The sequence below is a fragment of the Ctenopharyngodon idella genome, chromosome 22 (genome assembly GCF_019924925.1).
Source record: "Ctenopharyngodon idella isolate HZGC_01 chromosome 22, HZGC01, whole genome shotgun sequence".
Classification (NCBI taxonomy): domain Eukaryota; kingdom Metazoa; phylum Chordata; class Actinopteri; order Cypriniformes; family Xenocyprididae; genus Ctenopharyngodon; species Ctenopharyngodon idella.
This window is the reverse complement of record NC_067241.1, coordinates 15700501-15714560: the sequence shown is the minus strand read 5'-3', so window position 1 is coordinate 15714560 and position 14060 is coordinate 15700501. Positions and strand designations below refer to the sequence as shown.

Genomic DNA, 14060 nt, shown 5'->3' with positions numbered 1-14060 from the left:
TAAGGTGTTTTGGGTGGTTGCTAGGGCTGTTCTGAATGGATTCTAGGTGGTGGCTAGGGTGTTCTGGGTGGTTGCTAGGGGTGTTACTAAGGTGTTTTGGGTGATTGCCAGGACTGTTCTGAATGGATTTTAGGTGGTTGCTATAGTATTCTGGGTGGTTACTAGGGGTGTTCTGAATGGTTTCTAGGTGGTTGCTAGGGTGTCGCTAGGTAATTGCTCTGGCCCAAGCCCCCGTCCAGCCCTCACCGCGAGAGCTCTTGTTTTTCATTTAGATGTGAGTTTACTCTATTCTAGTAATTGTCTTTTCTGCTCTGTCTGATGTTTGACGGTGACGTGTGTAATTTCTGCACCATCATCAAACAGAATCTCAGTGATAATGACTGACTCATCATATAGAGCTTGTGTTTGTGACTCAGATCTCAGCTGGGAAAATCCTTTCATGAATCACTCGCTCACAGTCAATATGTTACTCTTCTGTACAGAGCCGTTGTATCTCAGTGTTGCGTTTGTTTCAGCTGTTTTAGAAGCTCTAGAGTTCGAGACGGCCCAGATTACAGAGCGTTCGACCCGCCTGACATCCACAAACCAGCCGAGCAGCAAATGAGTTTTCTCACACTCCATACTCACGCTCTCTCCGCCGTTCAGAAGATAATCAGTGTATGAAGATGCATTAATGAAGCCAAACCTGAAGAGCTCAACAACAGCAGCCAATCAGAGCGACAGTTTGATATGTGATTGACAGCTGACTTGAACTCAGCCGTCTATGATCCGCTTCTGCTCTGTTAGACTGATGCTGCTGTGTGTGTCCTTGTGCAGATGCATGATGGGAAGTGCAGACGGCAGGGCTCATCTACATGCACAGCAGACAGTCGAGCATTAAAGCGGCAGCAGGGAGTGACGTGCAGTAGTAGTTTCTGCTGTATGGAGTCCATCCAGACGTCTCATCTGCTGTGTGATGTGTGTGTTAGAGTGTGTAAACGCTCTTCTGAGGATCAGAGACGGATGCAGATGGCAGAAATCACAGCTTGTGATAAACCGTGCGCTGTGTTTGGAGTGTGTTTCAAAGCTGAATTATGTTGTTACCTCCGTTTTGTTCTATTGAGAGATTTAAATGTTGGTCGGCTTCATTCTATTTAGGGATTTAGATAATGCCGCGTAATCTTGAATCAAAATAACTTCCCCTCCCTCTTCTCTGATGACGAAGGCAGGGCAACCTGTCACTCACATAAGATCCACCAATAGCAAACCACAACCAATCAATCAATTCCCCACAGACACACCTACATTTGTTCTTGTTTGCAAAGCATTTCACTCGGATATACGACACAATAGGGAAAAAAAGACCAGCGCAAATTCCATTTCATGCCGACTTTAACACTTCGGCTGCGTCTGAAATCACATACTCTCTTGAGTAGGTACTTTTGAATAAGTAATTACTTTACAAACGCTAAAAATTACGTTCTATATTATGAATATAATCCGGACGTACTACATTCGCCATGTTGTCATTATCATGTGACCTACAGTACCAACACAGCCAAAGTGTGAAAGGGAATTTGTGCTGGTCTTTTCTTCTCTGTTGTGCCGTATATCCGAATAAAACTGCTTCGCAAACAAGAACAAACGTAGGGCGGGGCTTGCTTTTGTCTGTGGGGAATTGATTGGATGGTTGTGGTTTGCTATTGGTGGATCTCATGTGAGTGACAGGTTGCCCCGCCCTAATTATTAAATTACTACCCCACTAATTAATTAAATTAATAGTAATGTGATTTATGGGATATACTTTTTGCCTACTCTTTTATGAGTACTGTGAATTCAGATATACTTCTTTAGAGTAGGGAAATATGCGATTTCAGATGCAGCCTTTGATATATACTATATGTACAATGGTTTTTATATATATATATATATATATATATATAGGTCTAGTATGTCCAAAAGATGTCCCAAACATGATATAGTACTATTATTTATTTATTTATAATATAGTTTTTTTTATGTTAGTGTAGGCTATTTCATTACGTTTGTGTGTGTGTGTGTGTGTGTGATAAATACAGTGACCTATAGATATTAGTGATGAGTCAGCATACTGATTTAACCCTGTGTGCTCTGCACTGCTCTGAACTCCACCGACACACACCAGACCGACACTAGTGACCGGAGCATCACGACACGGGTGAGTTTACGCGCATTTACTACGGGAGGGATTAATCTCTAGTGCATGTGGCTAAATAAAGCTGTCTGAGTGTGTGATGCGCAGTACGGGAGTGTGTGTGTGTGAGTGTGTGTGTGTGTCTGCAGTCAGTCTGTCGCCGCGCTCACCGGGAAGCAGCAGCAGCATCAGCAGCATCAGAGCCGGTAAACAGCCGTTCATCCTGCTTCAGTCTCGTGCTTGTGTGTGTGTGTTCGTGTGCAGTACAGCTGCATCATTTATAGTGTGTGTGTGTGTGTGTGTGTTCTTCATCGGTGAGCAGAACTCTTAGCAATAGTTTTATATTTGTGTGGAATTTGATTGACAGTCATCATGACACACACGAGGCGCGTGACTGTCATTAAATCCCTCGCGCGCGCTCTCCGCGTCTATATGCGTCGTTTCTTTAATGTGACTGTATGTGATGCAGTCGGGCAGATTCGTTGTGCATCTGCGGGTTTCGTGGTCACATGATGCGAGTTTATGAACTTCGCTGGTACCGGTTTTTGTGGTTCTGCAATGCGGTGGGTGTGGCCTGCGCGTGCACGCGGACTGCCGGCGTGACGTCACTCACGGCCGTGATGACGCGATGAGGCCAGAAGAACTTACAGTGTGCGAAGGGAGATTGCTGTTTAACCCTGCTATTTAAATAAGAATAATAAGAATTACAGTTATTTATGATAGAAATTCCACTTGCATTCCTTTAGGATTTTTTTGGGAATAGAATTGATGATTAATATTCATGTTTTATGTTCATGAATTATTTATTTATATGCAAAAATGCAGGGTGGCATTAAAGCACAGCATTGACAACAACTCTGTAATGTCTACTCGTATTATCAATAATCAATCATATTAGGACATCAGTCATAACCTGGATTCTGTTTTTTACTCTAATCACATTTACACCGGATTGTTTGAAGGTAAGTGCTGTTTTTAACTGGTTAAAGTAGTTCAGCTGTTTTCACCTGCACAGAAACGCTGCAGATATGAAGGTCAGCTGGTGATTATGGGATTTAATGTTCATTGTTCATATTCATTAGTTCTGCAGTATGACTTTATGAAGCTCGTATTGTGTCAGGTGTGTGTGTGCCATTCGATTTCAGTCTCAGAAAGCCTCATCTGCTTGATGATCATGTAGTGAAGGGCTGGTAATGTGTGTCAGAGGTGAGAGAGATTCACTGATGTTCATGTTCATCAGCTCGTACAGTGACGCCCGTACAAATGTTTGTCTGTCCTTCATTTAGGTGACGTCTCGTGAGAAGAACAGCTTCTATTTCTGTCTGTAATTCACTCAGAGAATGAGAGCGCTGCTCGACTCGGCCTAGATTTGATGATTGTTCTTGTTCCCGTCACTGTTATCAGACAGGTGTCCCTCCGTTTTGTGTTTACGAACATCTCTGAGAGCAACAAGCCATCATTATATATTAGAGTGAATTACTTCACATAATTCACTCCAAAATCAAAAGGAAATATACAAAATGTTGTTTTTCATATGGGAAATGAGTATCCTATTTTAATTCCATCAACGATGTTATATTCATCGCATTACTTTGCTTACAAAAGCATCTCATTCTCATTACTGTAATGCATCTAGATGTTTTATGTACTTAAAGTTTATAATTGTGATCATTCTCAATCTCAATGCTGATTCACATTGTTTATACCTTAGCAACTCCATAGCAACCACCTAGTAACACCCTAAAAACCACTCAGATCGCCTCAGCAACTACATAACAACACCTGAGCAATCACTTAGTAAGACACTAAAAATCACTCAGAACACCATAGAAACAGCATGACAACCACCTAGGAACACCCTACTAAAAACCATGCAGAACACTTTAGCAACTGCTTAGCAACACCATGGCAACCACCTATAAACACACTAAAAATCACTCAGAACACCAGAGGAACTGCATACCAACACTCTGGCAACAACCTAGGAACTCCCCACTAAAAACCACGCAGAACACCTTAGAAATTACATAGCAACACCCTAGCAACCACCTAGTAACACACTAAAATATCACTCAGAACATCATAGCAACTGCATAGCAACACCCTAGCAACCACCTAATAACACTAAAAATCACCCAGAACACCATAGCAACACCATTGCAACCACCTTAGAACACCCTACTAAAAACCATGCAGAGCACTTTAGCAACTGTATAGCAACACCATGGCAACCACCTAGAAACACACTAAAATTACTCAGAACACCTTAGCAACTGCATAACAACCACCTAGTAACACACTAAAAATCACTCAGAACACCATAGCAACACCATGGCAACTACCTTGGAACACCCTAGTAAAAACCACGCAGAACACCTTAGCAACTGCATAGCAACACCATGGCAACCACCTAGGAAGTTCCCACTAAAAACCATGCAGAACACCCTAGCAACTGCATAGCAACACCATGGCAACCACCTAGAAACACACTAAAATTACTCAGAACACCTTAGCAGCTGCATAACAACCACCTAGTAACACAAACTAAAAATCACTCAGAACACCATAGCAACTGCATAGCAACACCATGGCAACCACCTAGGAACACCCTAGTAAAAACCATGCAGAACACCTTAGCAACTGCATAGCAACACCATGGCAACCACCTAGGAACACCCTAGTAAAAACCACGCAGAACACCTTAGCAACTGCATAGCAACACCCTGGCAACCACCTAGGAACACCTTAAAAATCACTCAGAACATCATAGCAACACCATGGCAGCCACCTAGGAAGTCCCCACTAAAAACCATGCAGAACACCTTAGCAACTGCATAGCCACACCCTGGCAACCGCATACTGTAATATGTCTAGATTTTTATGTATTTCATATTTATAGTTGTCATTATTCTCAATGATAATTCACATTATTTTCTCATTACTATGTAATAAAATGATTTTTTACAATTATATTCACATGAATTAAAGGTAGTACAACAAATACTGCCAAAATATATACATATTTTACTTTATAAATAATGTTTATTGGCTTTATAGTATTGAGAATCAGGTGTAGTTAATTCTCATGAAAATAGTGATGTGAGATTCACTTATTGCCTTTACAATTAGAGTTACAAGATCGTCTCCAAAAGCAAATATTTTGTCTTTGTTCTTTCTTACTCAAACACATCTAAGGTGTGGTGGAATTATTATTATTATTTATGATCACATCAGTGAGGTGTTTCTGTGGTTTATCAGTGTCAGGTTTGATCTGCCAACACTAACTATCTATCACAATAATAAATAGTCTTTTCACTTCAAGCATTATTCTTCGCTGTGGGCGGGACTACTGGACTCATGAATAATGCATTGAGGGTCAACTGCGTCCAGCAGCTGCTCCTGTGTCAGTGTTGGGTTTATTTGTCACTGTCGTGTTCTAGATGACAGAGAGGAATGGAGAGTTTAGGACAGACGTTTTGAGACAGTGTGATTTTAAGTGGCTGTTCGCTGCATCCGGCACTCCTCAGCTGTGCAGGAAGCTCTTAAAGACACACGGCTGTATCGGAGCAGCTGATTGGCTGAGAGCCTTTGGCGTGTCCTCTGCAGAGAGACAAAGACACGTCTCAAGGACTAACAGACTAGATTCAAACCAGATCCTCAGACCAGAAACCAGAACAAACCATTGTGGCAGTTTAGTGGTGAATCTGAGGGTTATAACTATAATCTGCGGTACAGTTTGATGTAATGTTTTTATGGTAATAATGCTATAAAAATATGAAGTATTGCATTTTTAATTATGCAGTTTTGTGTTGGTTTTATTGTGTTATGGTGATGTTTTAGGGCAGTTTCCCAAACATGATTAAAAGCTAATAATGAAATCATAAAAATGTAAAATTAAAATAAATAAATGATTAAAAATAACCAGAGAACCGTGAACATGTGAATGTGTTGTTAAATTATTGAAATATTAAATCTCAATGCAGCTTTTATGAATTCTCAGTGTCTTAAATATGAGAAATTTAGTCTGTGGCTGTCATAAATGCATCCCTTCTGCATTTATATATCTGTATATACTGTATCCTTTACAAAAATTCACCATAGTCACTGTAGGTTCTACTTAAATACTATAGTAAGACTGGTAACACCACCGTCATCAGCAACAAAGAAATCAAGGATTATGATGCATTTCATTTCTAAAATTGAAGATAATTTTATATGAATTTATTGTGACTTCATGGTAGTAAAACTGACACTATATTAACTGTGGTATTTTGACAGAGACTGTTTACACCACGGTACAGTTTTGTAAAGAAGCGTGTCTGAGAGATGACACGTCTGAATGAGCATGACACTCATCAGTTCACAAGTGTGCCGTCATGGGTTTGTGTGTTTTGACAGCTGAGTTTCACAGAAACATCTGAATATCTGCAGAGTCATTTACAGTGAGATCTGTGAAGCTGCTGCTGTAGGAACGGGTCACACGTTTACAACACAAACAGATTTGAGTTGAGATTTAAACCCCAAAGTGCTGTTTATTAAGTCATTCATCACCACTACTAGTGCTGATGATGATGTGAAAATCTCTCACTCTATGAATTAAAGTTCAGTGTGTAACTCGTTTGTGTAACTGCAGTAAACAAGCTACTAGCAACCACCCAGAACCCCCTAGCAACCACCTAGCAACAGACTAAAAACCACTCAAAACAACTTAGCAACCACATAGCAACACCCTAGCAACCACCTAGTAACACACAAAAAATCACGCAGAACACCTTGGCAACTGCATAGAAACTACCTAGGAACACATGAACCCACTCAGAAAACACTTTAGCAACTGCATAGCAACACCCTAGAAACTAGAAATACAAAAAACTCACTCAGAACAACTTAGTAACTGAATAGCAACACCATAGCAACCACCTTGGAACACACTAAAAAACAATCGGCAACTGCATAGCAACACCCTGGCAACCACCTAGTAACACATAAAAAATCACTCAGAACACCTTGACAACTGCATAGAAACTACCTAGGTACACACGAACCCACTCAGAAAACACTTTAGCAACTGCATAGCAACACCCTAGAAACTAGAAATACAAAAAATCACGCAGAACACCTTGGCAACTGCATAGAAACTACCTAGGAACACATGAACCCACTCAGAAAACACTTTAGCAACTGCATAGCAACACCCTAGAAACTAGAAATACAAAAAACTCACTCAGAACAACTTAGTAACTGCATAGCAACACCATAGCAACCACCTTGGAACACACTAAAAAACAATCGGCAACTGCATAGCAACACCCTGGCAACCACCTAGTAACACATAAAAAATCACTCAGAACACCTTGACAACTGCATAGAAACTACCTAGGAACACACGAACCCACTCAGAAAACACTTTAGCAACTGCATAGCAACACCCTAGAAACGACCTAGTAATACAAAAAAATCACTCAGAACAACTTAGTAACTGCATAGCAACACCATAGCAACCACCTTGGAACACACTAAAAACCATTCAGCAACTGCATAGCAACACCCTGGCAACTACCTAGTAGGTAATACAATAAAAAACACTCAGAACAACGTAGTAACTGCATAGCAACACCATAGCAACCAACTTGGAGCACACTAAAAACCATTCAGAACATTTTAGCGACTGCATTGCAACACCCTGGCAACCACCTAGCAACACACTCTAAGAACCACTCAGAACAATTTGTAACTGCTAGCAACACCCTGGTAACCACCTAGCAACACACTAAAAACCACTCAGAACACACTTTAGCAACCACCCTAGCAACCACCTAGTAACACAATAAAAACAGGGAACTGCATAGGAACACCACCTAGGAATACTTTAGTAACTGCATAGCAACACCCTTTGCAACCACCTAGCAACACCCTGGCAACCAGCCGCATCACAGCGGTGAGTTTTGCACCGACCAATGTGACTCATGTTTTCCTCAGAATCTAGTTCAGTAATTGTAGGTTTCTGACTGAACAGTCTGCTGAGCTCCTGGTGCTTCTGGGAATCAATAATTGAATCTTCACAAAAACTGTGTTAAAATCTGTTTCCACACGTCATCGCCATTTTAATTCTTTCTATATCATCTGAAAGCCTTCAGTAGATTTGTCTTCTGTCCTCTAATTATGGTCCGTGACTCATTAGTAACATTCCCTAATAATCCAGATTTGATTTCACAGTGTGGAAGGAAAACATCCCGCTCATAGACTGAAGCTCTCTGTTTGCTCGTGTGGAGCAAATGTCAGTATGAGTGTGGGCTTCTGCAGCATCTGGAGTGTTGAAATATGAATGTCTCGTCCCTGTAGAGATGTGAGTGTCTCGTGTCCCTGCTGCTCTGACCCTCTCTGTTATTAAAGATCACATGCAGGTGTTTGATTGGCGGCCGTCACTCATGCAGTGAGACATCTGAGGAGTGAGAAACTCCGCTTCATGTGGTGTTAAATTTGATTGGTCCTACAATCTCTTGAGGTCTCTGATTAGGTTTGAAGTTGTCGTGAGTCACTGTTGTTTACTTATGAGAAATAAAACAGAAACACACGAGTCATTAGTTGTCAACCAGTCTAGAGCTATAAAATGATAAATGTTTGAGTTCAAATTAAGATCTCTAACCTTTTATTGCAGATACATGTGAAATTACTGGTCTTGAGGAGACTTTAGTCAGTCTTCAGTCTCCATTTGCTCTCAGTCTCAATGATGTATTGGTGAAACAATTGAGATTTTAAAGAGATCTCATTAGTAATTTTTTGTTCTCTTGCAGTAATGGTGAAACATTTCACTGCTAATTTCACAATATTTGAATCAGAAGAGAGTTTCAACAATCAACAACACACTAAACCACTAACAACACCTTAGCCACTGCATAGCAACACCCTAGTAACACAATAAAACCACTCAGATCACAATGGCATAGCACCACCCTGGCATCCACCTAAGAACTCACTAAAAACCACAATTGCATAGCAACACCCTAACAACACTCTAAAAAGGCACTATCCTGGAATCCACATAGGAACACCTTAGCAACTGCATAGCAACACCCTAGCAACCACTCAGAATACCTTAGCAACAACATTGCAACACCCTGGAATCCACCTAGGAATGCACAAAAAATCACTCAAACACCTTGGCAACTGCATAGCAACACCCTAGCAACCACCTAGAAGCACACTAAAAACACACCTTAGCCACTGCATAGCAACACCCTAGTAACACAATAAAACCACTCAAAAAACTTTCACAATGGCATAGCACCTTAGCAACATAAACTGGCATCTACCTGGGAACACACTAAGAACCACAACTGCATAGCAACACCCTAACAACACTCTAAAAAAAAGCAACACCCTGGCGTCCACCTAGGAACACCTTAGCAACTGCATAGCAACACCCTAGCTACCACTCAGAACACCTTAGCAATGGCATCGCAACATTCTGGCATCCACCTAGGAACTCACTAAAAATCACTCAAACACCTTGGAAACTGCATAGCAACACCCTAGCTACCACTCAGAACACCTTAGCAACACCCTAGCAACCATCTAGGAACATGTTAAAAACTCTCAGAACACATTAGCAATGCATAACAACACCCTGGCAACCACCCTTACTCCCCGAACAGTTAAACACCTCACGCTCTCTTCAGAAGATCCAGTCCAGCTGCCGACGACACCACTCGAGTCACTGATGAGCATCTTCCTGTTTCAGGAGTTGAACACTGATTCTTCATTCAGCTCACGCAGGACGGTCTCAGATCACACACACACACACACACACACACACACACACACATGCTCGAGTCCCACAGTGGCAGAATCTATATTTGTCCTCTACAGAAATGAAAAAAGCATTCTAATGAAGGACAGGAAGCGCAGCGGCTGGCTTCCTGTTTGCACTGTTTGATGTGGCGTCAGATGTGATGAAGAGCTTTCATCTTCCTCCTCTGATGGGATTCTCTCACTTTTCTCTCATTTGATCTTTTTCTGCTCTTTGGATCTATCCCAGAGTTCTCTGTCTGTTTGCGGATGCATTCGCTTTGTGTGCATCTCAACTTTACCTTATTTTTAGGTCATATTTCCCATAATGCCTTTGATCCGAGCAGATCAATGTTAAACACTGTCCTCCAGAGGAAAGACAAAGTGAACATTAGTATTCATGATCCTGTGCATCATTCGTCATGGTCACATAAACAGGAATCAGTGGATCATGAATGTTAAATTCATCTTATCTGATCTGTGTGAGCAGAATCACATTCATATTTACACAGAGTAAAGTTCACCAGAGCTTGACAGTGAGGTCAAAGGTCAGCTGGAGTTATATTTAAAGGAATAGTTCATTTGTTGTGATCTCAGTATAATTGTTTTAGTGCAGGTGTTGATGTGTTCGTCTCTGCTCTGATCACAGTTTGATTTGAAATGACGACAGAACCAGAAAGTAAAGCAGAGCAGCAGGGAGCCAGCGCGGCTCCGCCCCATTCAGCCCCGCCCCTCGACAACCAGCTTCCTCCTGCCGCCGCCCACAGCACACCTGTCAGGAAAGAACAGGTACCATTGTCTGATTGCACACACACACACACACACACACACAGGTGTCAGTATAATTGTGTGTGTTTCTCTCTGACGGTCAGGCCGGGGAGCTTGAGGTGGGCGGAGTCCCGCAGGGGAAAGCCAATCACCAGCCGTCCGAGGAAGACGGCGCCTCCCACTGGTCCTCCTCCAGTAAACTGACCCGATCTCCTGTGAAAGTGACCAAGAAACCCAAGAACATGCAGTGCAAGATCACACTGCTGGACGGCTCCGAATACACCTGCGTGGTGGAGGTGAGACAGACAGATCCAGATCTTGTACAGGAGAGAATTAAATGTTTATGTTTATTTTATTGCACTTGATCTATTTGCGTCTGTAGATCTTTAAAGGCGGAGAGTTTGAGTCAGAAAGGTATCTTTCAGAGGTTTGTTCAGAGATGTCAGATTCAAAATAAAGGTTTGTAAGAGGTTTTCAGTGCGTGTGATCATGCTGAGTTTATTTTTAACATTTCTCTCTCTACAGAAGCGTGATAAAGGTCAGATTCTGTTCGACAAAGTCTGTGAACATCTCAATCTTCTGGAGAAAGATTACTTCGGTATCACATTCCGTGATGTGGAGAATCAGAAGGTACAATTACGTTCATACAGATGCAATGAAGCTTTGAACACTGATTCAGTGAGTCGTGAATCATCTGAATGCTTCGTTTCAGAACTGGCTGGATCCTGCCAAAGACATGAAGAAGCAGATCAGAGGTGAAATACTCTGGAGATAAACATCTGTCCTGTCTGCATATATGCTCTATTTGAGCTCGATTGTTTTTCTCTTCAGGCGTCGCCTGGAATTTCTCATTCAACGTGAAGTTTTACCCTCCTGAACCGGCGCTGCTGTCTGAAGACATCACCAGGTTAGACTCATCCACACTTTTTTTGCTATATAAGGTTATGAATATTGCAGAATGGTTAAATTATCAGTAGTGAAAAATAATAAATAAGTAACGCAACGTGAACTAAGGAAGTATTAAATGAATCTCTGTCTGTCTGTCAGATATTACCTGTGTTTACAGCTGAGGGATGACATCATATCGGGTCGTTTGCCGTGTTCGTTCGCCACTCACACGGTTCTGGGATCGTACACGGTTCAGTCGGAGCTGGGCGATCACGACCCGGATGAGTACGGCTCCGAATACGTCAGCGAGTTTCGTTTCGCGCCTCATCAGACCAAAGAGATGGAGGAGAAAATCATGGACCTGCACAAGAACTACAAGTGAATCTCGTCCTCCTGCTTCTGTGTTCATGATGTGATTTCAGAACGTTCTGGCTAGATTCTCTCAAAGTTCTGCCAGTAACGTTAATAGAACGTTCGTTCAGAGTTATCTAAAACGTTAGAACATCATTCATGGAATGTTTGTTGGACGTTCATCTGGTTTTTTTTAATGTTACTACTTGATTCGGAACGTTTCAGAGAATTTTCAGAAATAACTTTATTATAACGTAATGGAAACATTCTTAAAGCACTGATGTTATCTGCGAAAGCAGTGTCATTATTCAGCTCAATTCAATTCAATGTTGATTCAGTTCAGTTCAATAACAGTGTCAATCAATATTCTACAGAAAAACATGTTTGACTTCAAAGTGTTAAAGGGTTAGTTCACCTAAAAATGAAAATTCATTAATTACACTCCCTCATGTTGATCCACACCTTCGTTCATCTTCAGAACACAAATGAAGATATTTTTGATGAAATCCGAGAGGTTTATGACTCGTCCATAGACAGCAATATAATCAACACTTTCAAGGTCCAGAAAGGTACTAAAGACATCGTTAAAACAGTCATGTGACTGCAGTGGTTCAACCTTAATGTTATGAAGAGACGAGAATACTTTTTGTGCGCAAAAACAAAAAAATAACAACTTTATTCAACAATCTCTTCTCTTCTTTGTCATTCTCATACGTTGTTTACGTCCAGCGCTTCCAGGTTCTACGTCAGAACGACTCATTATTGGCCGGCTCGTGTGTCACATGATCAGCTTTGGCCAATACTGAGCCGGCGTTCGGACGTAAACACAGAAGCTTCACTGTGTTACTGCGTCACCTGCGTAAGGATAATGACGGAAGAGATTGTTGAATAAAGTGGTTATTTTTGTTTTGTTTTTGTGCACAAAAAGTATTCTCGTCTCTTCATAACATTAAGGTTGAACCACTGCAGTCACATGACTGTTTTAACGATGTCTTTAGTACCTTTCTGGACCTTGAAAGTGTTGATTATATTGCTGTCTATGAACGAGTCATAAACCTCTCGGATTTCATCAAAAATATCTTAATTTGTGTTCTGAAGTTGTGGAACGACATGAGGGTGAGTAATTAATGACAGAATTTTCATTTTTGTGTGAACTAACCCTTTAATAACTTCAAATCCTGATGTTTAACATCTTATTGTTGCCTAATAGTTACGATTAGGGTTAGGAAGCCTTGTGAATAATTTTAGTCATACGTAATTGTGATGAGACATGATCCCATGATGCAGTGCGATTGTGTTTGTGTGTCTCTCAGAGGAATGACGCCGGCCGAAGCTGAGATGCATTTTCTGGAGAATGTAAAGAAACTGTCTATGTATGGAGTCGACCTCCATCATGCAAAGGTACACGTGAAACACACACACACACTGCATGATGAGGCTTAATGACATGTCATTTGATTCTGTAAGTGATTTCTGCATGTAGATGTGTCTGTATCATCAGCACACACACACTGACACTGAAATGAAACATTACGAATCAGTGTTTTGTGTTCAGTGTTTATCGTTGTCATTGTTTCTGGTGTCGGTCGATCTGTCAGATGTTCAGTATGAATCTGATTCTGCTTCGGGCGGATCACACTGGGTCACATCGAATCGACACAAACCAGATATTGACAACCACATGACAGATAGTTTGGGTGTAAAGATGTAACCAAATAGTCAAGATAGTTGGGGATGAAGCATAAACGCTTGAGAATCTATTCTGAATATTGGCAGAATCTCTCAGCTGCTCGTTTTCTTTGAAACCTTCAGTAGTTTATATATATTTTGGTAACACTTTACAGTAAGGTTAATGCATTAAGCTCTTCTGCCGATATTCATGCACAGATGATGTTTCATATCATCCATCACCTCATTCAGTAGACTAACAGCAGACAGCTGAAGCATGAACGTGACGTTCGGTTAGATCAGCCGCTCTTCTCTTCTTCCCCTCTTATTGATGATCTAGTTGATAGGACGATTCTTTCACTGCTTTTCTCCGGCTAAAGGAGAGGTAAGATGCATTCGTGTATAAGTGTGTGTTTTCTGTGTGTGTCTTTGTGCATGACCATGA

The 14060-nt window shown here is 41.2% G+C and overlaps 2 protein-coding genes across 5 annotated transcripts in view; one reads left to right on the top strand and one right to left on the bottom strand.

Moving 5' to 3' along the window:
- Nucleotides 1-14060, bottom strand: part of nfxl1 (nuclear transcription factor, X-box binding-like 1) — a 179489-nt gene that overhangs the window by 129986 nt on the left and 35443 nt on the right. The gene's annotated exons all lie outside the window — the stretch shown is intronic.
- Nucleotides 1-14060, top strand: part of epb41l3a (erythrocyte membrane protein band 4.1-like 3a) — a 46402-nt gene that overhangs the window by 7036 nt on the left and 25306 nt on the right. For 2 of the 4 annotated variants that reach the window (XM_051879200.1, XM_051879198.1), the window contains exons 1-8: nucleotides 2200-2358; nucleotides 10590-10729; nucleotides 10813-11004; nucleotides 11234-11338; nucleotides 11421-11463; nucleotides 11540-11615; nucleotides 11756-11974; nucleotides 13261-13348. In XM_051879200.1, the coding sequence (XP_051735160.1) occupies nucleotides 10601-10729; nucleotides 10813-11004; nucleotides 11234-11338; nucleotides 11421-11463; nucleotides 11540-11615; nucleotides 11756-11974; nucleotides 13261-13348 (852 nt within the window). In that variant the 5' untranslated portion in view covers nucleotides 2200-2358; nucleotides 10590-10600. Of the gene's footprint in view, nucleotides 1-2199; nucleotides 2359-10589; nucleotides 10730-10812; nucleotides 11005-11090; nucleotides 11136-11233; nucleotides 11339-11420; nucleotides 11464-11539; nucleotides 11616-11755; nucleotides 11975-13260; nucleotides 13349-14060 lie in introns of those variants that run through there. The other 2 variants (XM_051879197.1, XM_051879199.1) reach the window with 2 other exon arrangements.